The 25,478-nt window shown below is 43.9% G+C and overlaps 1 protein-coding gene across 2 annotated transcripts in view; it reads right to left on the bottom strand.

Annotated features, from left to right (window-relative positions):
- Positions 1-756: 756 nt before the first annotated feature.
- The window catches only part of ENPP2 (ectonucleotide pyrophosphatase/phosphodiesterase 2), a 119,148-nt gene continuing 94,426 nt past the window's right edge, over positions 757-25,478 (bottom strand). For both annotated transcript variants that reach the window (XM_084848898.1, XM_084848897.1), the window contains exons 20-25: positions 24,531-24,667; positions 21,213-21,348; positions 17,962-18,039; positions 10,546-10,678; positions 7,890-8,046; positions 757-1,383 (exon numbers count right to left, since the gene is read on the bottom strand). In XM_084848898.1, the coding sequence (XP_084705024.1) occupies positions 1,210-1,383; positions 7,890-8,046; positions 10,546-10,678; positions 17,962-18,039; positions 21,213-21,348; positions 24,531-24,667 (815 nt within the window). In that variant the 3' untranslated portion in view covers positions 757-1,209. The remainder of the gene's footprint in view (positions 1,384-7,889; positions 8,047-10,545; positions 10,679-17,961; positions 18,040-21,212; positions 21,349-24,530; positions 24,668-25,478) is intronic.

Below are 25,478 nucleotides of genomic sequence, written 5' to 3'. Positions count from 1 at the left end.
ATGATCAGCTCCTTCCCATGTCATGTTTTCCTTTTTTTCTGGGAAAGTTCTATGTGGCTCATTATAAAGCCACTAGATGGCACTGTGCTATTGCTTCGATAAAGCAGCATTTCGTACACCACTGATTTACTGCGGTTCATAGCGGGAGGAGGGAAAATGTTGTTTTTTTGTTGTCATGAAAAAAAACGCAATAAGCTTGCAAAGAGCAGGAGGTGCCCTGGAGGATGACAATATTATATATAGGACCCGTGAACTTCTGTAAGTGACCAATCATGAGTGCACAATAAATGCCTCATATAGAAACAGCCTCAGTCTTCAGCGCTTAAAAATCAGAGGATAATTTTTAGGTTCATGTAGTAAGTTAGACTCTGTTTGCACACAGCGTAAGGAACAGGCTGGAAACATGTGAGCCAGGGAGGGGCGGGAGGAAGGCTTGACATAAGAAGAGCCATGCTGGATCGGACCAAGGGTCCATCTCATTCAGCATCCTGTTCACACAATGGCCAACCACCAGCTACCCACGGGAAACCCACAAGTAGGACATAAGTGCAATAGCACCCTCCCGCCCATGTTCTCCAGCAACTGGTGTACATAGGCATACTGCCTTTGACACTGGAGGTAGCATATAGCCACCAAGGCTAGTAGCCATTGATAGCCTTATCCTCCATGAATTTGTCTTATCCACATTGGTGGCCATCACTACATCCAGTGATAGCAAATTCTAGATATTCAAATTACTCTACAACAAAGGAACACAAAGTAAAAAACTGAATGTGTGGTTTTATTATATTTACGTTTCTATTCTCTATGGAGCTTAAATACATCTATCACATAGTTAATAGTAATTGTCATTTTACATGTTTGATACACAGTACAGGACTAAAAAAAAGAGAAAAGAATGAGGCAAGGGAGTGCTGGAAAAATTAAGTTTCCTCAGAGTAAGTTATTGAATCTGCAGCACCATTTTAAAAAGCTTTGACCAAGAAACTCGAGTGTTACTAACACTCCAAGAGTTCTCTCTTTAAAAAACAAAAACATATGCCGTACATTAAAGAATCAAAAAAACCTGACACAACTGTAATATATTTAAGATTTGATGCAAGATTAAAACACACTAATAATTTTAATGTCCTGTTTCAAATTAATAAATATAATATAAAAATATACACCACTTCATGAGAGGATGGAACGGCAGAGTTTAAGAGATAGTTAAATTTCACTTTCAAACGTATGCATGAATGTCTTTAAAGAAAGGATTTCTGTGTAGCTTCTGCTGGTCTTCCTGAAGAAGTCCAAGCTGGTAAGTTGCTCAATATCACGTACTCGGGCAGTGTGCATTTTCAAGAGTTCTTCAACCCACCGGGATTCATCCTCAGAGGAACTCTAGAATTCAAAGACAACTTCATTTAGGATGTGCTCTCCTTTTAAAGAGGGTGTTCCACCATCCATAATTATTTATGGTCTTTGTAGAGCAAGTTTATAATTTGTTGGGAAGAATCTGCAGAAAGGCTGGTTTTAAACATCTTGACTCCCATGCATACCTATTCAGACCTTAACAACATCTCCTGAGGCCCTCATCTGGATGCCCCTGCCAAATGAAGTGTGGCAGGTGGCAACTAAAGAGAGGGCCTTTTCAGTGGTGGTGCCCTGGTTATGAAATGCCTCACCAGAGAGGCTCACCTGGAGCCAGGTAAAACCCATCTTATTTTCCAAAGCTTTTCAATCTTAAATCTTTTAACACTTTAAAAACTCTTTGCACTAATACTGAGCTTTTCTACATGAGGCTATTAATCCGTTGCATCTATGTTTGGGTTCACTGAAGAACTGAGATCCGAATACTACATGAGGAGTGTTTCCTTTTGTGCTTTTCCACTACATAACCTCTAGGTGGCACTGTGGTATAGCAGAACAGCGCAAATACATGAGGAAATCACGGTCTCTTTCCTTTTCAGAAATAATACCCCATTTTCCCTGCTCTAACTGCCACTGCCCCAGAAAGTGCTCTGAAAAAACAGACGCAAAAGTGGAAGTTCATGACATCATTTAACGAACCTGTAAACAACTGTAAGGAATCACGAGCGCTTTGTCTAGAAGAGCTTATTTCCTGTTGTTGGTTTAATTTTAGGGTTTATGCTGTTCCTGGTTTTATTCTGTTTTAGACTTAATGTTTGTATTTTGCTAGGTTTTATGGTTTTAAAGAACCTTGGTTATTGGGTGGTACATAAATAAAATGAAAATAAACGTTCACTTCCTACTACACTCAGAGCAAAAATTAGCACCAGCTTCCCCTCCCTTTCTTCTCCTCGTTTGCAGGATAGTTATAGCTGTTAACTCAGAATGTGAACAACTATATCCTGAAAATAAGGAGACATCATTCTCAAGGGCATTCTGGGCAGTATGGCAGCTACCAATAGGAACTCTGTGGCCTCTGCCATTGGTAATGTGAAACCCATGAAACTTTCATCCCATTTTGCAAATGAGGCTGCAGAAACGGGAGACCATTTTGGCTCCCATTTTTTAAAGAAAAATTAAAAGTAGGTCTCATGCAGTTGGTTGGGGTTAAATATGGGAGCCAGGTGTGAAAAAGTTGAGACTGCTGATAAAGGAAACGTGATCGGACAATACGTAAAGACTGCACTCCTGTGCTCAGTTGCTTGGAGTAAACCATACTGAAGTCAGTGGGGCTTTCTTCCAAGTGAATATGTCTGGGATCAAGCTTGGGGAAAGTCTTAAAACATAAAAGGATATCTGATATGGAAAAACTGAATTGCTCAGAATGTTGGCATGTATCAACACAACCCAAGAACAGGTCAGAAACCTGGCCTTGTATTACAGAAAAAATATAACTCTAATATTGAAACAAAGCCATGCTAAATTCCTGGTATGACCGATAGAGGTAACACAATATTTGGATCATCTACCTGCTTTAACTTAAAGATCATGAACTCAATTTCGGGGACTTGGACCTTCAAGAACTGGGAAAGGCCACCGCTCAATGGGAGAACATGTGTTGTGAGCATAAGTCAGTCCCAGGTTCATCTTCCAGTATCAAAAGGATAAACAGAGTTGGGAAAGATCTCTGCTTGAGGCCTTGGAGAGCCACCGCCAATCAGAACAGACAATACTTAGCTACATGGACCAATGCTACGACTTCGTATAAGACGACCCTTTACTCAAATGGATTTTGGTTGCAGCTCCAATACTTTTGTTGCTGTGGTTTTGAAAGAAAATTCAGTTACTGTTTAAAACTACTACAGATCAGTATTAAAGGGGCATGGGAGTGCCCTTTTAGTTAAGTTCCGCCATTGCAAGCCTCAGAATTCTACTGCTTATAAAAATGACACTGGTTCAACTAATAATGTGAAATGTGGCATCCATGATCTATCCGATGAGGTCTATGCTTGTGCAAAATTTCAAACAATCCAATAAAAATTGCCACATACAGCAAGTTAAACAGTGCTGAAAATTGACACATTTTCCTCCAAGCTCCAACTCAGCAAATTATATATTTCTTCCAAATTTTGCTGAAAACAACTGATGTATTTATTTGGTTTTGTCAAGGAGATTTGCCTTTCATTGGTTTGGTGAAGTTCTAAACAGTGGTTCAAAATTATTAAGGTTTTTCTGTCCCATGAAAGCCTATGGCAGCAACAGCTGGCAAAGTTATGTCAGCCATGCTCAGTTTCACTCTGAAGCTAGAACGCTGCCAGTATTCCAGTGTTTTGAGAGGAATTCCAGTGCTTCTGTCAGCATTCTGACAATACGGGAGGGGTAGCAGGAAACTGTCATCTGAGTAGGGATGGCGGAGAAATCCGCCACGGACTCCAATGCGGCTGGATTCTTTAGAATCCGGCCCCCCGGAGTCCGTGGCAGAACGAACTACTCCCCCACCACCACCCCTGAAATTCTCCCCGGACGGATCCTACCTGCTGACAGCTGGTCTAGGTCTGTCCGCTGCCATCCGTCCACTGGCCCGGACTGTGGATGCAAACGGTATCCGGCATAGCTGACACCTTTTGCGTCCCTGCTCTTTTTGGTGATAGGCTACATAAATATTTACGTAGACTATCACAGCAAAGAGCAGGGACACAAATGGTGTCGGCTATGCTGGACGCCATTTGCGTCCACAGCCCGGCAGCAGACAGGCCCAGCCAGCGGCTCTGCGGACTTGCCGCGGAGCGGAGCCGGCCAGGGAGGATTCTAGGGGGAGGGACGGATCGCCTCCCCCCACCCTGCGGACGCCCGAACAGGAATGGGGTGAGTATTTCATACACCCCTACATCTGAGATAAAAGTGAGGTAATTTTGAAGGCTCAGGGAATCACTCTCACTTGATTGATAGATCACTGATGAAGAGAGGATAGGGAAGCAAAGGGAAAAGGTATGTTGGAATCCTGAGGAGGCTTTCTCAGAAGTAAGTCTTTCTGGACATACAGGGACATAGCAAGGGAATTCAATGATTAAAAAAACCCTGCCAGTTTAAGACCAGAGTAAAGACTATCTCACGTTGGCTCAAGCTACACAAAGCCAGGAAATTGGAAGCTAAAGCTGATGCCTTAACAGACATGTCTTATGATCAGTAACGATGTTGTGTGATGTCAAATTGTTCTTGCTTACAAGCAACAAATAGGCATGTGTCAACTCACAGGAGGATTCCTCTAGGAATACAATAAGGCCCATATGCTTCATAAGGCAATACAGGAACAGGACAACATGGGGCATTTTTGCTGGTCCCAGGCACTCTATTGTCCCTATCTTTCAGTCCCTACCTGGGCCTGAAAGGCCCAGGAAAAGTGTGGATGTATGGAAGGTAAGTTGTAAGCAAACGCAATGTGACATTTCACAACATGATCACTGATCACGGGGCATGTCAATTAAGGCATGAGCCTTAGCTTCCAATTTCCTGGCTTTGCAGAGCATGAGCCAACATGAGATAGTCTTAACTCTGGTCTTAAACTGGCAGGTTTTTGATCACTGAATCAAACTAAAGACCAAAGAAAAATAGGACAGAGCACTGTATCCTCCCCTACCCTCCTTTTAAGATCACTCCCTATTTCTCCTCTGACTTTAACTTACTTTAACTTAATAAGTGGCTTTGGTTTGGAAGCATACATGAGCAGGAAACTCTTCCACATGCATTCCAGATTTTCAGAATCAACGTATTATGGAAATATTTAATCAGATGTTTACTACTAAAAAATCTGTCAGTTTCTCTATGTTTAAAGCTTCCTGCTAAACAATCCCCCCCCCCCCGCACACGCACACACTTTACACTAATTAAATACAGCATCAGAACTAGGGTGGCCATGCGTCCTACTTTACAGAGGACAGCCCTCTATTTGAAGGGCTGCCAAGTCCAAGCCCAGATAAAAGGTAAAGACCCATAAGGAGGAGGAGGAGAAGCCCTGAAGTTGTACATTCAAGAGTGAGTGCCTGGACATCAGACTGAGCAAAGCACACACACACAGGCCACAGTCTTTCCCACTATGGTGAGATGTACTGCATTTCTATTTAATTGAGAGTAATTATGTCTAAATTTGTATCTGAAGTTATAATTAGTAAACTCCTTTATTTCTTCAGTGATCTTGATTTATTATTGCGTATGATCTTCTTTTTGTTGCCTTTATTTCGTTAACTTTATTTCAAAATAAAATAAAATTCCAGGACAAAAAGAGAAATAAAAACTGAACAGTACCCTTGGGAAGCTACGTTTTTGGAGGTTTGGGCGGGAGGGAGGGGGTGGTTTAACCTTGACCTGTTGGCTTTTTGCTGCTTCAAATCATACCCCTCCCCTAGTGGAGGCTGGTGGCTCTGATTTCAGTGGGGCTGCGAGACCATTCTGGGTTTTACTCAGAACCAGCCAGACCTTTAAAGGAGTTATCCAAGGTACTGAACCCTATCCACAAAATGGGTTCATCACCCAGGATAGCTCCTTCAGAGAACTGGCTGGTTCTGACTAACCCAGAATGCAATACAGCCCCACTGAAATCAGGGCCACCGGCTTCCACTGCCCTCCCCTCTATAAACATGCACCTGGAGTGAGACTTTGAACAGAAAAAAACAGCCAGCAAAAGAAACAGCAAGGCACTAGCTTCCCCCCACTCTGCAATTCAGCACAGCAGCATCAAAAGGCTGCTTTTCAGTTTGTAATTATATATATGGGCTTCATTACACACTGGCTGCGACATGCAGTTTGCTGTTGGAGTGCATATAACAGCACCTACTCACATTCATTTCTCTTGCTCCCTCCCCACCCCTTTGGAAAGGGATTTTTTTTTTAACTGATAGCAGTGCCAATGTTACTACTAGTGATTAATTATTACATCTCTAGCTAAGTTGTGATGTATGTTATTTTAAGTGGCTTATCCAAACCCCTAGAGTGTACCACATTGCTCCCATCTGAAAGAAGCAGAGTGCAAATCCCTACTTGCAGCTTAAGTCAATAGATGCAGATGGTAAAAAAAACCCAAACAGCTAGCTGCTTGATTTTCACAATGGAACACTCTTGCTGTGCAAATATGCTTAATAAACACTGCCTGTAAAGAACAGGTAAGAGATCTGAGAAAGAGAGAGCTGCCCAGGCATTTAGATTCTTTTTAACATCTTAATTTAATTTTAATTTAATTTAAGTTAATTTAATGTATTTTTAAATGGAATTGGCTTGCTTGTTAAAAAGTTGCTGTTGTAATTTGTGTTTTAATGTATAACTGTATGGTTTTTACATTGGATTTGTATGACTGTTTTTAATATTTTGTGCACTGCCCTGGGATTCCTTGTGGAGGAAAGGCAGTTTATAAATTTTAGAAAGAATAATAATAAAACCTCCCATCATCCATGACCATGGTGGCTGTAGGTGATGGGAGTCCAACAACATCTGGAGTGCCAGAAATTCCCCATCCCTGAACCACAGCATCCCCGATGGCTCTCTAGTAGGGATGGGTGAACGGGCAATGTTCAAGATCACTAGGATTCTCTGAATATTGTCTCACCGTCCATCTCATGCCCGATTCCTGCTTGTGATTGCTGCTTCCTTTGCACAAATGGGAAACTGATACCAACTGAGCAGCAATTGAATGGGAGAGTTGCACAAATCACCCTAAATCTGTGCCGCTTCCTAATTTGCACAAATTTCATCCATAGATTAAAGCGAGGCTGATTCAGTCTAATGAGGAAATTTGTGCAAATTAGGAACAAAACAAACGTGAGCATGTGTTCGACAATTTGCGAATATTTTCAGAGGACATGTGCTCGAAAGGTGGTGAAGAAAATCAATACAATCATCAATTCATTGTACTCATATTGGTTTCATTATTCCTACTCGCTTTAATTAAGAGTTTTTGTCGGTAACCACTGATTTTTGCTGCTGCTTGTTGTAGCCGCAAAGCTAATTTCTACAGCTATTCCAAAATACCTGAGAGACTGCATTGTTCCAGGATATTCTGGAGAAAAAATGGCAGCACCCAAAAAATAAAATGGCAGCCTCCACTAATGGATGCCATTTGTCCTGGAATACAGCATCTGCAGCATTCTGGGTAAATAACATGGTGGCTGCAGGAACAGCTACAGAAATCAGCTCTTCTTCTAGAGGGAGAGAGAGGGAGGAGCCCTACCACCACCAGAATGGGAGTCTGAGTCATACCCATTTATTCTTTCTGTGCATCTGTTTTGGAATGCACCCCCCCACCCCCATTCCGGACTCCAGCCCCAAAATATTGGCTGCAAGTTTGACTTGTTCAACCTTTGGCCCAGTTTTAGAATTCCAGACCTGTACTGTGTGGACCAAAAGCTTGAACATTACTCCAAACAAGATTGAAAGATGTTATTTCAGCTTTTGTTTCTATTGGTTGGTATTGCAAAAAAAAAAAGCAACAGGAATCTGTTTGGACTTACGGTACAGCTCTCGTCATTGTCAGGCCGGTGCGGGAATATATACGACAGCACAGATAACGGTCCATCACACTTATCAGCAGGCTGAGTGAAATCTAAGCAACTTGTGATTATAGCATAGTAGTGGGTTGGAACTGGGATTGAACTTCCTTCCACAAAGCTAGAAGATAGGAACGATTTTTAATTGGTTTTTTTGTGCAAACACATCTAAAGGGAGACATATTGGAAACATTTCTGAGAAAAGAACTACCACTGGTTTTGTTTCCTATTGGAAAAGATATGTAGGATATTGTGTAATTGTACAGAAGGAAGTCAAAATCCTCATACACAAGGAATCAATATAGGTTGGGGAAAATATGCAAATAGGCAAAAACAACAATCCACCTTTGCATGGACTGTTCATTTCCATATACAATCATTTTCAAAGGGAAAATTCTAATATTTATTCTTAAAACATAATAGGAAAGCACTAAGAAGTCCTTCCCAGCGGCAGCTAACTCAGGCAGACTGATTGGTGTTTTTTTCACGAGTTACAAAAGAGTTCTGGCTTGTGGAGTTAGTGAAGTTAACTAAATAGGCAGAGATGCTGGTGAACCTCACTGCATTGGAGCCTGGAGACAAACTTCTTCAAAGAAGATGATAGCATTGCAAAGCCTCCTAATTCTTCTCCGATTTGGATTACAATCCAAACCACAGAAGACTTTCCAGCAGTGAACCTTGGGAAAACAAATGTTCCCCAAGGGCCATTCATGCTAGCACAGCACCCTAGGAGTAGTGCACCACCTCTGCTCTCACTATTACTGGCTTGGCTAAGTAAACCTGGTTTAAAGGGAAAGGGAAGGGAGTCTGTGGATACCGATAGGGGTTGGCTGAAAGGATTTGCTCAAAAACTAAGTAGGAGCTATTTGTATGTGTTATAGCAGAACTATTTCAACCTGAATCCACCCTGCCTCGTGAAAGACACAGAGGAGATTTTAACGCCTCTCTTGTAGAAGGCATACTACCACCTACTTTGAAAAGGAAGTAACAGGGAGATTTCTGCTATTTAAACCCCCCCACACACCTCTTTGGACCCTACCCTTTTAGATAATTCTTGGTTGGTCTCTAATTTGCCATTTCTTAGCAAGACATTTGTATGGGGGGGGGGGGCGTGTGTGGACTCAACTCTAGAGTTCCTTGGTTGAAACTGATTATTTGAATCTATTTCAGTCTGGCTTCAGGCCAAGTCTGAAAGGCAAAATGCCTTGGTGGATAAGCTTTGCCAAAACCTGGGCTGGGGGTTTGCATCACTGTTGGTTCTGCTGGACCCCTCAGCACGTTTCAATATCATCAAACATGGTATCCTTCTGGGGTGCCTGTCTAGGATGAGAACTGAGGGCACCACTTTCCTCCAGTCCTATCTGAAGGGCAGATCCCAGAAGGTGATGCTGGGGAACTACTGTTCAAACCCTTGGCCCATGGAGTCCCACAAGATTCCACTGTATCCCTCAAGCTAATTAACATCAACACTGAAATCACTGGGAAGAGGTTATCCAGGAATTTGGGGGTAATACCCAGCTATCTCTCTCTTCTTTTCATCAGAGGCCAAGGAAACGTGAAAAATTTGAACTGCTGTCTGAATGCAATAACACACTGGACATGGGCTATAAACTGAAGCTTAATCCAGACAAGACTGTTGGTCAGCAAGAGAGCTGAACCAGGAGTTGGATAGAACCTGTTCTGAATGGGGATGCACTTGACAGACCAGCCGGACCCAGGCTTCTGGACCCAGCCTTGCCCCCAGATGCTCAGGTGTTCACTGTGGCTAGGCTATTTGCACAGCTTGAGTTAGTGCACCAACTTATGTCCCTTCCTGGATGAAGCAGATCTAGCCACTGTCAGACATGTTGTGGTCACATCCATACCAGATTACTTGCTCACACACTACATTTGATTGGCTTTGAGAAGCACTTGGATGCTCCAGCTGGTACAAAATGTGACAGCCATATTGATTTCTGGAGTGATCGTATCAGCCCAGTTTTCCTTCATTTGCACTGGGAACAATTCAAAGTGCTGGCCCTTACCTACAGAGCCCTAAATGATTTGGGACCAGGATATTTGAAGAACCCCCTCCTCCCATACAATTCTGCCTTCCTGCCCCCTGGGTCCAACATCAGAGGCCCTGCTATCACTTTCAGCAAAACGGTTGGAACACAAGATGGCTTCTTCTCAGATAGCCTCTGCATTGTGGAACTCCCTTCCTAGAGAGGTTCTGTTGGCCCACATTTCAGGCCAATGCCTTTTTATTCCACATAGCTTTTAGAGTGGGTTATGGGTCTATCTTCCTATGTTTATGCTGAATGAATTTATTGCATGAAGTTGATGGGGGGGACTGTTTTACTACGCTTTATGTATTTTATGAACGTTTTGTAAGAGGCTTGAAGCTTATTTTATAAAGGAAAATGGGGTGTAGATTTTTAAATAATACAAATAACTATTTTATTCATTTAATTTTGGAAGTAACTGCTTATTTTCCAAGCCAATCTGATGCAATCCTACAGAAAGTTATCCCTTCCTACAAATAAGAAAGAATCCACTAAGGGCAACACAATCCTATCCTGGTGAGCTTACTCCTAGGTAAGTGTGTCTAGGATTGCAACCTAGAACAAAAGATTATTACATTTTTATTTTGTCTGGTGTGTCATGCAAACCATCGTAGTCATAATCAAAGATGGGTCCAGTGATAACATTGACTCCGTTCCGCTCAATGGCATATCTCTTCACCAAAACACGTTGGAAGTAATTCCACACCTCTGTATAAAAAAGTTAAAAAAGGATACAAGATTATCTTTAAAACAACCTGAGAAAGTATCGTATGTATATTAACTGTGAACTCAAAGGAATGCCAGGGTTTGCAGAAATACAAGAAATCTTTTTAAAAACCTTCAAGGGGAGAGCTCCCCCGCAAAATAAAAGAACAGGCCAATGAGGACTGAGCATGCTCAGTCGGCAAGGAATGCTGATTGATTTTTGTGTGGAAAGAATGGAAAATGGGAGGGAATAGAATGGAGTGTCTGAAATTCTTTACAGAACCACTCCATACTGCAACATTTTGTTACAGGTCCCATATGATTATATAGACAACTTCTCAACGTTCTCTTACATGAAGCTTGTCTATATGAGGCTGTTAATTGGCTGTTCATCTACTGTATCTACTTTCAGTCTTGTCTGAGCACTACCCAAGGAGCATTTCCTTTGCTGGTTTTCTGCTACATAATCTCTAGGTGGCACTGTGGTATAGCGGAATAGCACAACTACACAAGGGGAAATCATGCTCTCTTTCACTTTCACAATTAAATACCGCATTTTTCCTGCTCTGAAACTCGCCAAAAGTGCTGGTTAGACACAGAAGCAAAACTGGAGGGTCACAACTTCATCTAAAGAACTCGTAAACAAGAACCATAAAAAAACATGAGTAGGGAATGATGAGCACACAATAAATGCCTCATATAGAAAAGCCCATGATCATGTAATCAAGAAACAGAGCCCAGGATAGAATTATGTAGATAGGCAGAGTGACCAGGGGCAGGGAGCAAGCTTATCCCTGCGGAAATTGCACCCCTTTACTCTCTCTCTCTCTCATACACACAAACAACTGCAATTCACTGCTCTATAGAGAACATGCACTGTGTTGCACATGGAGATATTGTTGATGTAAGCACCAACACTGAATGGCCATTCCAGGGACCCCATACAGGTGAACAGGGCACAGGGATACATAGTTTCTAATGCACTAGCCAAGCCTCCATACATCCCTAGCCCAGCATTTTGATGGGCATTTTGCTAGCACTTAATTTAAAAAGCACTGGACAAAATTGCAATGAGAAACAGGTATGGGATGGGGACAACCCAATACCATTGAAAACAAAATGGGCCTTGCTCATTACTTTCTGGAATAGATAAAAGGGGTTATCAGGAATGTATATTAATCTACACCTCTAGAGCATTCTCTAACTAGCACACTGATATAGGGATTTTTTTCCCCTTCATGGATCACTGCCTTGTTGTGGTGAAGGGGCTTGCGTAACTCAGTGAAGCCATAAGCTATGCCGTGCAGGGCCACCCAAGACAGACAGGTCATGGCAGAGAGTTCTGAGAAAATGTGGTCCACTGGAGAAGGAAATGGCAACCCACTCCAGTATTCTTGCCAAGAAAACCCCATGGAACGTATCACAAGGCTAAAAGAGATGACGCCAGAAGATGAGCCTGTCAGGTCGGAAGGTGTCCAATATACTACTGGGGAAGAGCAGAGGGTATTTCCAAGTAGCGCCAGAAAGAGTAAAGTGGCTGGACCAAAGCCGAAAGGACACTCAGCTGTGGATGTGTCTGGTGGTGAAAAGAAAGTCCAATGCTGTAAAGAACAATATTGTTTAGGAACCTGGAATGTAAGATCAGTGAATCAAGGTAAGCTGGAGGTGGTCAAACATGAGATGGCAAGATTGAACATCGACATCTTGGGAATCAGCGAACTAAAATGGACAAGCATGGGCAAATTTAATTCAGGTGACCATTATATCTACTACTGTGGGCAAGAATCCCTTAGAAGAAATGGAGTAGCACTCATAGTCAACAAAAGGGTGGGAAAAGCAGTACTGGGGTACAATCTCAAAAACGATAGAACCATCTCAGTACGAATCCAAGGCAAACCATTCAACATTAGAGTAATTCAAGTCTATGCCCCAACCACTGAGGCCGAAGAAGCTGAGGTTGATCGGTTCTATGAAGACCTACAACACCTTCTAGAACTAACACCAAAAAAAGATGTCCTCTTCATCATAGGGGTTTGGAATGCTAAAGTAGGAAGTCAAGAAATCACCGGGATAACAGGCAAGCATGGCCTTGGTGTACAAAATGAAGCAGGACAAAGGCTAATAGAGTTTTGCAAAGAGAACACGCTGATCAGAGCAAACACTCTTTTCCAACAGCACAAGAGGCGACTCTACACATGGACATCACCAGATGGTCAATAACCAATATGGAAATCAGATTGATTATGTCCTTTGCAGCCAAAGATGGAGAAGCTCTATACAGTCAGTCAAAACAAGACCTGGAGCTGACTGTGGCTCAGATCATGAGCTTCCTATTGCAAAATTTCGGCTGAAATTGAAGAACGTAGGGAAAACCACTAAACCATTCAGGTATGACCTAAATCATATCCCTTATGAATATACAGTGGAGATAATAGATTTAAGGGATTAGACCTGATAGACAGAGTGCCTGAGGAACTATGGACAGAGGTCCGTAACATTGTTCAGGAGGCAGCAACGAAATCCATCCCAAAGAAAAAGAAATGCAAGAAAGCAAAGTGGCCGTCTGATGAGGCTTTACAAGTAGCTGAGGAAAGAAGGGAAGCGAAAAGCAAGGGAGAAAGGGCAAGATATATCCAACTGAATGCAGAGTTCCAGAGAATAGCAAGGAGAGACAAGAAGGCCTTCTTAAATGAACAATGCAAAGAAATCGAGGAAAACAACAGAATGGGAAAGACTAGAGATCTCTTCAAGAAAATCGGAGATCTCAAGGGAACGTTTTGTGCAAAGACGGGCATGATAAAGGACAAAGAAGGCAGGGACCTAACAGAAGCAGATAAGATTAAGAAGAGGTGGAAAGAATACACAGAAGAACTATACAGGAAAGATCTTAATGTCCCTGATAGCCATGATAGTGCGCTCACTGAACTTGAGCCGGACATCCTAGAGAGTGAAGTCAAGTGGGCCTTAGGAAGCATTACTAACAACAAAGATAGCAGAGATGACAGTATTCCAGCTGAGCTATTTAAGATCCTAAAAGATGATGCTGTTAAAGTGCTGCACTCAATATGCCAACACATTTGGAACACTCAACAGTGGCCACAAGACTGGAAAAGGTCAGTTTACATTCCAATTCCAAAGAAAGGCAATGCCAAAGAGTGTTCAAACTACCGTACAATTGCGCTCATTTCACATGCCAGCAAGGTTATGTTCAAAATCCTACAAGCTAGGCTTCAGCAGTATGTGAACCGAGAACTACCGGAAGTACAAGCAGGGTTTCGAAGAGGCAGAGGAACTAGAGATCAAATCGCCAACATTCTCTGGATCATGGAGAAAGCAAGAGAATTCCAGAAAAACGTCTATTCTGCTTCATTGACTACGCTAAAGCCTTTGATTGTGTGGATCACAACAAACTGTGGCAAATTCTGAAAGAGATGGGAGTACCAGACCACTTTACCTGTCTCCTGAGAAACCTGTACAAGGGCCAAGAAGCAACAGTAAGAACCGGACATGGAAAAACCGATTGGTTCAAAATTGGGAAAGGAGTACGACAAGGCTGTATATTGTTGCTCTGCTTATTTAATTTATATGCAGAGTACATCATGAGAAACGCCGAGTTGGATGAATCACAGGTTGGAATTAAGATTGCCGAGAGAATTATCAACAACCTCCAATATGCAGACGATACGACCCTAATGGCAGAAAGCGAAGAAGATCTGTTGTTGAGGGTGAAAGTGGAGAGTGCAAAAGCTGGTTTGAAACTCCACATTAAAAGAACTAAGATCATGGCATCTGGCCCCATCACTTCCTGGAATACAGAAGGGGAAGAAATGGAAGCAGTGACAGGTTTTATTTTCTTGGGCTCCAAGATCACCGCAGACGGTGACTGTAGCCATGAAATTAAAAGACGCTTGCTCCTTGGGGGGAAAGCTATGGCCAACCTAGACAGCATAGTAAGAAGCAGAGACATCACCTTGCCGACAAAGGTCCATCTAATCAAAGCTATGGTTTTCCTAGTAGAAACGTATGGCTGTGAGAGCTGGACTATAAGGAAGGCTGAGCGCCGAAGAATTGATGCTTTCGAACTGTGGTGCTGGAAAAGACTCTTACGAGTCCCCTGGACTGCAAGGAGGTCAAATCAGTCCATCCTAAAGGAAATCAACCCTGAGTGCTCATTGGAAGGACAGATACTGAAGTTGAAGCTCAAATATTTTGGCCACCTAATGCGAAGAGAAAACTCTCTGGAAAAGACCCTGATGCTGGGAAAGATTGAAGACAAAAGGAGAAGGGGACGACAGAGGATGAGATGGCTAGATAGCATCACTGATGCAACGAATATGAATTTGAGCACACTCCGGGAGAGAGCGGAGGACAGGAAGGCCTGGCGTGCTATGGTCCATGGGGTCACGAAGAGTCAGACACGACTTAACGACTGAACAACAACAACATAGGGATTTTTATGAAGAAAATACTCAGTTTTAATAAAAAATGTAAAAACAAAAAAACTTTTTAAAATTATGTGTCATAATCAACATCAGTTTTGGGCTTATGCATATGTATTCCAAAATAGGCACAGTATTTGACAGGATTTTTCCTTGCTTTTTGGTCAAATATCAAAAATAAGTAGATTATAGCTTTACTGCAGATTCATTTTCTATCTCCTTGAGGGAAAAACAAGTGACCATGTTTTGTCCTCTCATTTTCCTCCCTTAGGCCAGGCTTTAAACAAAGGAAATACACAGTACCATTCTGAGGCTGGCATTAAAATGGGCACTACACTGATGTCGCATTGTTCTTTCCCTACAAAACAAGATGCGTTCTTCTTCTGCAGTTTCTCACATGGCCTTATGCACGCAAGCACACATTTGCATCAACTGAGGTTCACTGAGATTACACTTTTAAATAATCTGGAGTGTAAAACTTTCTTAACACATGTATAGTTGTATGCAGTGTTTCTTGCAAAAGGCTCAAGCGCCTCCTCTCATATGAACCTGCCCAAACATTAACATCTACAACAGAAGCCACTTTCTGGCTGCACACCCCCACCGGGCCAGATGTGAGGCTGGCGGCAAACAGAAAGAGAAAGAGCCTTTTCAGCAGCTGTGCCCCATTTATGGACTGTCCACCCCAGACAAGTGAGAAAGTTAGCACTATTTAAGCACCAGGTTAACCAAAAGGCAGTACAACAATGTTTTATAAATTAATAAATAAAATATACTTTCCAGGATTCTGTCCTGGCTTAGAAAACAAATACTAGGGCTAAGTCCTAGTCAGTCCTGGCATTTATAGCAATGGAAATGCAAGTAATCCATGTTCCCCTTCTGAGGAACTACTGATATCCTTCCCTGGTCAGGAGCTTTAAGTGCATCTCCCCACACCCCTATGTATAGCCTACTTAGCTCCACAATGAAGGATGAGAGGTTGCATGCCTGCTGGCCAGGAAGACAATTACGGTTTGAATCTATTTTTATTCTTCCAACACGGCAGTTGTGAAACTTAAACATGGAGTTAATTCGCATTTGCAGACTGTCTTGAGCTCCTTGGAAGGAAGGCAGGCTATAACAGTAATAGTAACACTAGGATCTCAGAATGGAGCACATTTTCCCCTTCTTCTGAAGGACCACCACCAGTATTCCTAGCGCTGTTGGTAGAGGAGACGGCATGCCCATCCACATGAAACTATAGCACATATGCTTCCAAAGGCATAAAGTGCAGGCTTATGCAACAAGCAAGTGCTTCTCTGTTAAACTAACCTGGTATTTATGTATGTATTTTACTGAAAGTATTTTATACTGGTTTTTAGGTTAAAAAAAACAAAAACACACCCACAAAATGAAAACTTTATTATTGTTATTGTTGTTGTTGTTAGATGCCTCTCTCTCAATAAAGACTCAAGACATCTTACAACAAAGGTTAAAATAAAGAGTTAAAACAATTTAAACCAGCTAAAACAATACAGAATGCCAGGACCCAGTAAAAACCACTAAGGGAGCAATCCTATGTCCCCTAGACAGCGCCTGGGTGGGTGTAGAATTGTTCCGTTTGTGGGCTCCAAGGTCGGAAACAGGGCTCTGACCTCAAAGCCCAGAAACCATGCTCCCGTCTCCCTCCCCCTTGTAGCCAGTGTGGTTCTGGCTATGTCTCTGTGCTTGGAGAGCACGGAAACCAGAGAAGGGGGCATTCCCGGAGGTAGGGAGGGGAGGAGACTGGGGGGGGCATACAATGAGTTTGGAGGGTGCTGACTATCTTCATAGGATTGTGCCCTAAATTAAGAAGGCCCATCATATGCCATCAAGCGCCTAGAAGTAGAGGAAAACCTGGTGCTGAAATGATGAAAACATTGTTATTTCGACGCCAGGCACACCTCACTGCAGAGATCATTCCACAACTGGGGGCCCGCCACCGAGAAAGCCCTCTCCCTTGTTGCCGTGCTCCACATGTCCCTTGGAAAAGGCACTCAGAGGAGGGCCTCAGATACTGATCATAATGTATGGGTAGGTTCATACTGGAAGCGGTAAAAGCAGCACACAGAAGCGGTAAAAAGTACAATTGGGAATAAAAGCTATTAACTGCACACTCAACATATAACCTATGCTTGACATTGCTCCTGTGATTAAGATAGTATGAAATGAATGCTGCATCACATGATATTATAAGACACCACCCTCATATCCTCAGATGAAGGGCAGTTTTAAATTTTTAAGGTGCAATCCTAGGCATGTTTAGACAGAAAAAAGTCCTACAACTCCCAGCCTTCCCCAGCTAGCATGGCTTTTTTCTGTCTAAACATGCATAGGATTGCTCCCTTAATTAAATAAAATAGTTATACTCTACAACCTGAAAAAAGCATCTAATTAGTCAAAATTTTATATAGATTTTTTTCATCTGCCCTGGAAATGCACAAGATCAGTCCTTGAAGTGCCTCAGAAACTAATGTTGTTAGAAAAGCACGATGTATTCTAATAGTTTCATGGGTAGAACATGCCTGATACAGCATTCTAATGGCATCATGGGTGGACCTTGGGCCGCTGAATGCATTAGACATGCAGCCGAATATTCTAATGGTTTTGTTAAATCTGTCAATATTTTCTCCTTTGCGGGAGGGAGATTTGTGGGGGGGGGAATCACTATTTTTGTACAAATGTATATAAAGATTGTGCCTCCACAGAGGAGACAACTAGGTCCCTAACTTAATGAATTCCTTTTTCACCACCACTGTAATAGATATGACTGTCAATGAGCCAGAAGCTGGATTTCACCAAAGCAAATAATAAACAGAGGGCACTTACTTTTAAAGGCAGGATACACCGGAATGACATTTGTTAATAGAAAAGCATCATATTTTGCTTCTGCTGAGGAACTGAGTTCTGAAAATCAAAATCAAAAAGAGTTGGCATGTCCTGTCAAAGTTCCTTTACATTGGTAAGCCTCAGTGTCAGTGTGGAGATGAGTGAGCTTAGGCTATCGGGTGGTATAGAAATGTAATAAATAAATACTGAGGAGGTATTGGGGGATAAGTGATGATACCTACTTGTGGCAGAGGTCTCCTACAACTGGAGAAAAATATGATGGGGTTGAAACAACCCTCTGCTCCCCCCTTCCCCCCAAAACCAAACACACCCAAACGATGGCTACCCATGCATGCTTCTTTGATATTTCCAGGGAATATTTCCAGCAACAGAGGGCAGCACAGTCACTATAGCTGCAGGGAAATTCTGTTGGATGGTGAAGCAAAAATAGCATGCTTTCCTTCAACCAACACAAGGAGTTCCCAGGTGGGAAGAGTCTAAGGAGGTAGTTTCCTTGCCCTAAGAGTTCTCAGGCCAGGGAAACTGGCCACTCCTGGGTCCCCCTCACCTTCTGATTCCACGGAGCAACTGGGTGACAAGGCTACATTTGGCAGCAAACCAGTGGAGGGCAGTGGCTCCCATTTCAGTGGAGCGGTCAATCCCTTAGTCCGAACCAGCCAGAACTCTAAAGGAGCTATCTGAGGTGCTGAACCTATTTTGGAGATGGGGCTCAGCACCTTGGAGAGCTCATTTAGAGTTCTGGCTGGTTCTGACTAAAACCCAGAATGGATTCACTGCTCCAGCAAAATCAGAGCAACCAGCCTCCACTGAGGAAATCATGGGCAGCTCCTTCAGCACAGAAAGAATCCCAAGGGGCTCTGAGATTGTGCACCTTAGAAAGCTGCCTTATACCAAGCCAATCTATTGGTCCATCTAGCTTAGCATTGTCTATACCAGGGGTGTTGAACCTCTTTCTGCTAGAGGGCCGAATTTCGTTTCAGTGGTAGCCAAGGCTGAAAGCAGAAGGGACAGTGCCCAAAATACCAGCATATTGTATCTTAAAGCGTTTCCTGCCAGTAACTAAGCCTTACAAGAGGCATTCCAACCTTTTGGAAGAGAGGAGAAATGGCACGAAAGCCAGGAAATCATCGATTTATTGGTGGCCATCGAAAGGGAACACTGGAGGGTTATACTGGGATGACAGGTGGGCCAGATTTAGCTCCCTGGGGCTGAGGCTCTGCACCTCTGGTCTATACTGATTGGCAGCAACTCTCCAGAGTTTCAAGTAGGGATGCACGAATCCCACTCACCCGTCTGTTCTGGGGCATCAGCGGTGGGGGGAGGCACTCCGTCCCTCCTGCCAGAATCTTCCCCGGCCGGCTCCACTCCACGGCGACTCTGCCATTTGCAGAGGCTACGTAAGTATTTATATAGCCTATCACGGCAAAAGGCAGCCACGCAAATGGCATAGCAGCCGCCATTTGTGTGGCTGCCAAGCCATGTCAGGCTATGTAAGTATTTATATAGCCTACCACGGCAAAAGGCAGCCACGCAAATGGCATAGTGGCCACCATTTGTGTGGCTGCCAAGCCATGATAGGCTACGTAAGTATTTACATAGCCTATCACGGCAAAAGGCAGCCACGCAAATGGCAGCCGCTACGACGGCCGCCATGTGCGGCCACAGAAGCCCAGCAGCGGCTGGGAGACCAGCTGGAGCCACCGCCACCGCCGCATCCACCGCTGCCGCATCCACTGCCGCATCCACCGCCAGGTAAGCTCCGTCCCGGGGGGATTCCGTGGGGTAGCAGGTGGCGGGAGGCCGTTGCTCCATGGATTCCGGGGGGCTGGATTCTTTAGAATCCGGCCTCACTGGAGGCCGTGGCAGAATTCTCTGACATCCCTAGTTTCAAGCAGGGATGTTTCCCAGCCTTACCTGGAGATACCAGGGCTTCAACTTGTGACCTTTTCATACAAAGCATGTGCTCTGCCACTGAGCTACAGCCCTTTGCCCTTTGATGTTCTCAGAGCTCTGTTCTTATCCCCCATCAGCCTTTCAACAGCAATGAGGCTCAGGGCTCAGCGCTTTGCCACCAAAAGTTCAAGCGGGGGGGGGGATCAGGCTGTGCAGACGTGAACCGGAGGACACTTGTTCTCAGAGCTGAATTTCTCCACACACCAAAGGCCCTTTTTGGTCAATCAGCCTTTGTCACTGGAGGAATGTGAAAGGTGTGTGTGTGTGCGTAAAAATTGGGTTCCCAAGGATGTGCACCCTTTGGTGCATGACCTTGGAGCCCAATTCCTCCTTCCTCACCCTGCCTTGACCATTTTGGCCAGAAGTGTTCAGCCCTCCACCCAAAGGATGGCTAATCCTCATGAAATGTTCACCAGTTCGTACTTCAGTAACCAAAGAGACCTCAAAAATAAAGATTGCTGCTTAACAGCCAATTCCAATTTCCAGTTACTTTACTTAAATGAATTGTAGCCATTTGAGAACATTCATTTTTGCAAAGCATCTTGAAAGAGGTTTTCTCTTTCTGCAGCAATAAGCAATTTTCAGAATGTGAGCGTTTTATAGTCCCAATAGAGGAAAAAGTTTGTGTGTCCCATCATAAGAACATAGAAAGAGCTATGCTGGATCAAACCAAGGGTCCATCTTTTCCAGCATTCTGTTCACACAGTGGCCAAGCAGCTGCCCATGGGAAACCCCCAAGCAGGACAGGAGTGCAACAGCACCCTCCTGGTTGTGTACCCCAGCAACTGATGTACAGAGGCATAGTACCTCTGATACTGAAGGCAGCACATAGCCACCAGACTAGCGGCCACCGATAGGCTATGAATCTGTCTAACCCCTTTTAAAACCATCCAAATTGGTAGCCATCACTATATCTTGTGGTAGTTAAGTTCCACAGTTTAAATACATTTCTTGGCTTGCAGAGCACTTACACACCAATATCTCAAGAGTTTGGGGAGCGGGGGAGACAGACTTCCACCTTCTTTTGCAAATATGTGCGCACTCAACACTTCCCAAGATCACTTTGCCGAAGAGTCGTGCTGCTGTTCCATTTAAGCAGCAGCATTGCCTCTTCAGCCATGGGAACTGCGGCAGCAAAAGAGAAAAACATTCTCGGTACATTCACATCCTTTCTTTGAATCCCAGCTCAAGTTTCGTAACTGTATTTATATCGACACATATGCAGAGTGAATATCAAGATCTGTAGCCGTTGTGCCACATGTCCTGTTTAAGCTTACGGGGAGGGAAAAGGAATCCATAAGAAATTTGTCTGTCCACTCTGTAGGCTGTACAGCATTGACTATTGCTTGGAGAAATGCGCAGGTCAGGCCGAACACAATTGACCAAATGCTCTGGGATCCCAGAGACCTCTGCCTGCAATGAAAGAGAAGGAAAGAGAAAAAGTACTCGTCTGCTGCTCTTCAGAGAAGATCTATCCAAGCATATCCCTTTTTAAAACTGCTCAGTATTTTCTGCAGGACAGCCTGGTCTAACTGAGAATGTTGAACTTGGACCCGCTAAAAGCCCTGCCATTAATGTGCCAAGTTGCTCAGACAAATCACATTCTATAAAACAGGGAACTTGATAATTAAGACTTGCAAAGCACTGTGCATGCTGCAAAGTCCTATAATATATTTTGTGCTATATGTCAAGGGCTCTTTGGAGGCCTCTCTCAGTCTAATCCAGTAGCCAAGTCCAGACACAGACAAATGGATTCTTTTCAAAGCTTTATTCCTCCTTTACAACTTAACAACTCTACTATGAGCAACTAGATATGAGCAGCAGAGTACCTATGCTCTACGTTGGAACAGTTGGTCCCTGTTTGAAAGGGAATTACTGGCAGACCCCTGAACTTAAGGACTAGGGAGAGTCCCTCCCCTTTTTCCTTGGATCCTCTGGGCGCAGCCATTGTTTGTGCGCCAACCGAGCACTACGCCTCCTTTCTGCGCCCTCCATTTGGCGCCGCTCTCTGCGTCGGCGTCGCGCATCCATCAAGTCTGCTTCCCGCGCTCTGTCACTCCCAGGACTGCTATCTAAGCCAGGAATGCTGGTGGGAGGAATCTCCGTCAGCTGTTGGGCCTGGGAAAGAGGAGCGCACTCCTCTCCCAGGAGCGACTCCTCTTCCTCAGAATCAGAACTACTCTGGGATTCTATGGGCTCAGTGTCCACCCTGACACTATATAGGGGTTTCATATTTTGTACTCTGCTATGACAGAAGAGTTATTGCAAGATATATATTATATGCAGGCACTTCAAAGGTTCGGCTAGCAATAAAAAAAGTAGTGTTGGACTAAGCAGTAACGATGAGAACAAAAATAGCGTTGGAGTAATCTGTGCTTTCAGTTATTGCCAATCGTTCTTAGGGCCAAACCACACGTTATCTTCGACGCATACTTCTGGCCTTTAGTGCAGGGGTTTGGGATTGTTGTTTTTTTTACCAACTGCCAGTGCAGTGAGGGGTGAGCTGGAGCACGACCTTTTTGTGCAGGTAGGGGACTTTAACCCTTTACCCCCTGCTGCAGTCCCAATCTGGATCAGGGGCTCTGACCTGGCAATTGGTAAGGAAAAAAACACCCTGAACTCCAAGAACTATACAGTGAAGATAATGTTTAGTTTGGCCCTTGTAACATATTTATTTATTTATTTAGCATTTTTATTTATTTAGCATTTTTTTATCCTGCCCTTCTGCCAGAAAAGGACCCCAGAGCAGCTTACAGGCAATCAATAAATACAAGACTGCCCCCTGCCCACAAGCTGACGAACTAAAGGAATTTAGCAACCCTTTGAGGGCCACTTCTCACAACACTTTGTGCACATCTGAGTATAAACACACACACCTCCGAAGAACAGAAGGAGGCAGTGGGGGCCATAAATCCATTCTGGGTTTCAGTCAGAACCAGCCAGAACTCTAAAGGAGCTATCCAAGGTGCTGAACCCCCCCCCCAAAAAAAATAGGTTCAGCACCTTAGATAGCTCCTTTAGAGTTCTGGCTGGTTCTGACTGAAACCCAGAATGGATTTACGCACCCACCAAAATCGGAGCCGCCAGCCACCACCACTGGAAAGAAGGATGGCTGAAGAGGGATCTAGTCCCTGCGCGCACGCACGCGCGCGCGCGCACACACACACACACACACACACACACACAGTTACCCACATTGGCCAGCCAAATACTTGCAGAAAGCAGGGCATGAGTGCAATTTCCATCTCCTGCTATCATCCCCAGCAGCTAACACTCAGTGGCCTCCAACCATGGAAGCTCCCTATAGCCATCAAGACTAAAACTCATTGATAGACCACTCCTCCATGAAGCCATTTAAGCCAGGGGTAGACAACTTGTAACCTTCCAGATGTTTTGGCCTACAACTCCTATGATCCCTCACCATTGGCTATGCTGGCTAGGAGGTTTTCTACACAAGGCTGTTAATCGCCGTATCTACTTTCGGTTTTGTCGCAGAATTGAGATCCGAGTGCTACACAAAGAGCTTTTCCTTTCCTGCTTTTACACTGCGTTAACCTCTAGGTGACGCTGTGCTATAGCAGAATACCGCAAATGCACCAATAAGAAACTACCTTTTCTTTCACTTTCAGAAATAATACCCCATTTTCCCGGCTCTAGAAAAACCTGGGAAAGTGCTCTTAAAAAACAGACATGAAACTGGTGGATCATGACATGGTGTGAAGAACTTGTAAACAACAGTGAGTAAGGAATCACAAGTGCATCATGAAGAAAAGCTCTTAGACTGATGGGTTTTGTAAGCTGAAACATCTGGAGAACCACAAGTGCCCGCCCCGGATGTGAGCTAGTGGGCACCACCATGATTCATGGCAGCCAATTCCATAAATTAATTACGTGTTATATGAAGCAGTATCTACTTACCTTCTCCAGAAAAAGAATGCCTGCATGTATTTTCAGCTTTGTTCCTAAAGTACTTTGAAGCAGTAACCAAGGAACATGGCCAGGATGCATACACACACCCACACCCCTCTTCAGAGTTGATGGGATGCCTGTGTATTTGGCATCTGAGTCTACATACCACAAGAACTCAAGTGACAACAGGCCCTTAGAATGGCATTGCCTCCTCAAAACCACCACTCCAATTGCCCTTCCTTCTGTCTTTTCTCCCCTCTCCCTGTTGTCTGTCTCGTTGTCAAAATCTAGATGGAAAGCTACTCAGGGCAGGAGCTGGTCTCTGTGTCTGTGTTATTCAGAAAAGTGCCACCTTCACAGATGGTGCTATACAAATTAATTGTGCCAAGTAGTCTTGCTTGATTATTTGCTCACTTGGAATGCATGCCTTCATGACTTGGCAACGGCAAAAAGCTCCAGAAATTAGAAACAGAACTTCATACACAAAAAGCACTCTTACTGTGGGCTTTAAGCTGTTCTGTCAGTCTTCAGAGGGTTATGGGCAAGTCTTCTCTAGTCATTTGGTCATGGCATGTGCTTAAAGCACCTTTGTCTTATTTCTTCTTACCCAATCTGCCAATGACATTTTATGGTCTCTCTCCCCCCGCCCCTCCCATCCAAACAGAGATTCAGGCAAACATAGTGACCTGTTTTGAAATGGTATAAGATGTCCAAAGAGGCATCAGGAACGTTTCACTGTAGCCACTTTCAAAGTCATGGTGATGCAAGATACTGTATTTTGTACGATAAAGAACAGCAGGGCGTCCATATAGGAGGTGTTTATCTGTAAGTTAAAGAAAACCATGCAGGAACTAAGAAGTTGAATACATACATTCATAAAAAATAAAACACAAAGCACCACAGTTAGGCACATATGTTGTCTGCACATACACACACACACACGCACACCTATCAACACTGTGTTGTGGGGAAGTTTTACAGCAATACTTTGGGAGGGGCTAGTGTAGTGCAATAACTAAGAGCAGCCTTCCCCAACCTGGTGCCCTCCAGAGGTGCTGAACTACAATTCCCACCATCCACAGCCAGCATGCCTGTGAGTGGAGTTGTAGTGCAACACACCCGGCAGCCACCAGGTTGGGGAAAACTGGCTAAGACTAAGCTGGGAAGTCCTTGGTTCAAATCTCACCTCTGCTATAAACTCATTAGATGGCCTTAGAGTCTTTTTATATATTATGTGATGGCAAGCCCAGGTTAGCCACCAAATGTATACTCTCAGCTGGGAACTACAGCCAATCCCATGGCCCTGACCACAAGGCAGAGTGAAGCAGTTGCTACAGGGGGAAGATGCTGGGAGGTGGCTGCAAAGTGTTGGAGGAGAGAGCTTTGGGCCACTCAGCCTGCCCTGCAGTCCCTAAGCTAGCCAGTTGCCTTCAGGTGTGGTGGAAGCTGCTGTCCCATTGCCAGTGTTTGAAGGAAGATTCAACTGCCAGTCCAGTCAGCTTTTGTACATGGAATGGGAGGGGCTGCCACCATCATGTGCTTCGCCTCAGGCAGCAAAATGTCTTGGGCCGGCTCATGGCTTGTTGTTGCGTTAACTGAGTTGCTTAACCCCTAAACAACCCAGAGTTCCAGGT

This window comes from Heloderma suspectum, chromosome 4, assembly GCF_057233095.1.
Source record: "Heloderma suspectum isolate Gila_16-S chromosome 4, 16-S_ref, whole genome shotgun sequence".
NCBI classification, from domain to species: domain Eukaryota; kingdom Metazoa; phylum Chordata; class Lepidosauria; order Squamata; family Helodermatidae; genus Heloderma; species Heloderma suspectum.
This window is presented reverse-complemented; position numbering and strand designations above follow the sequence as displayed.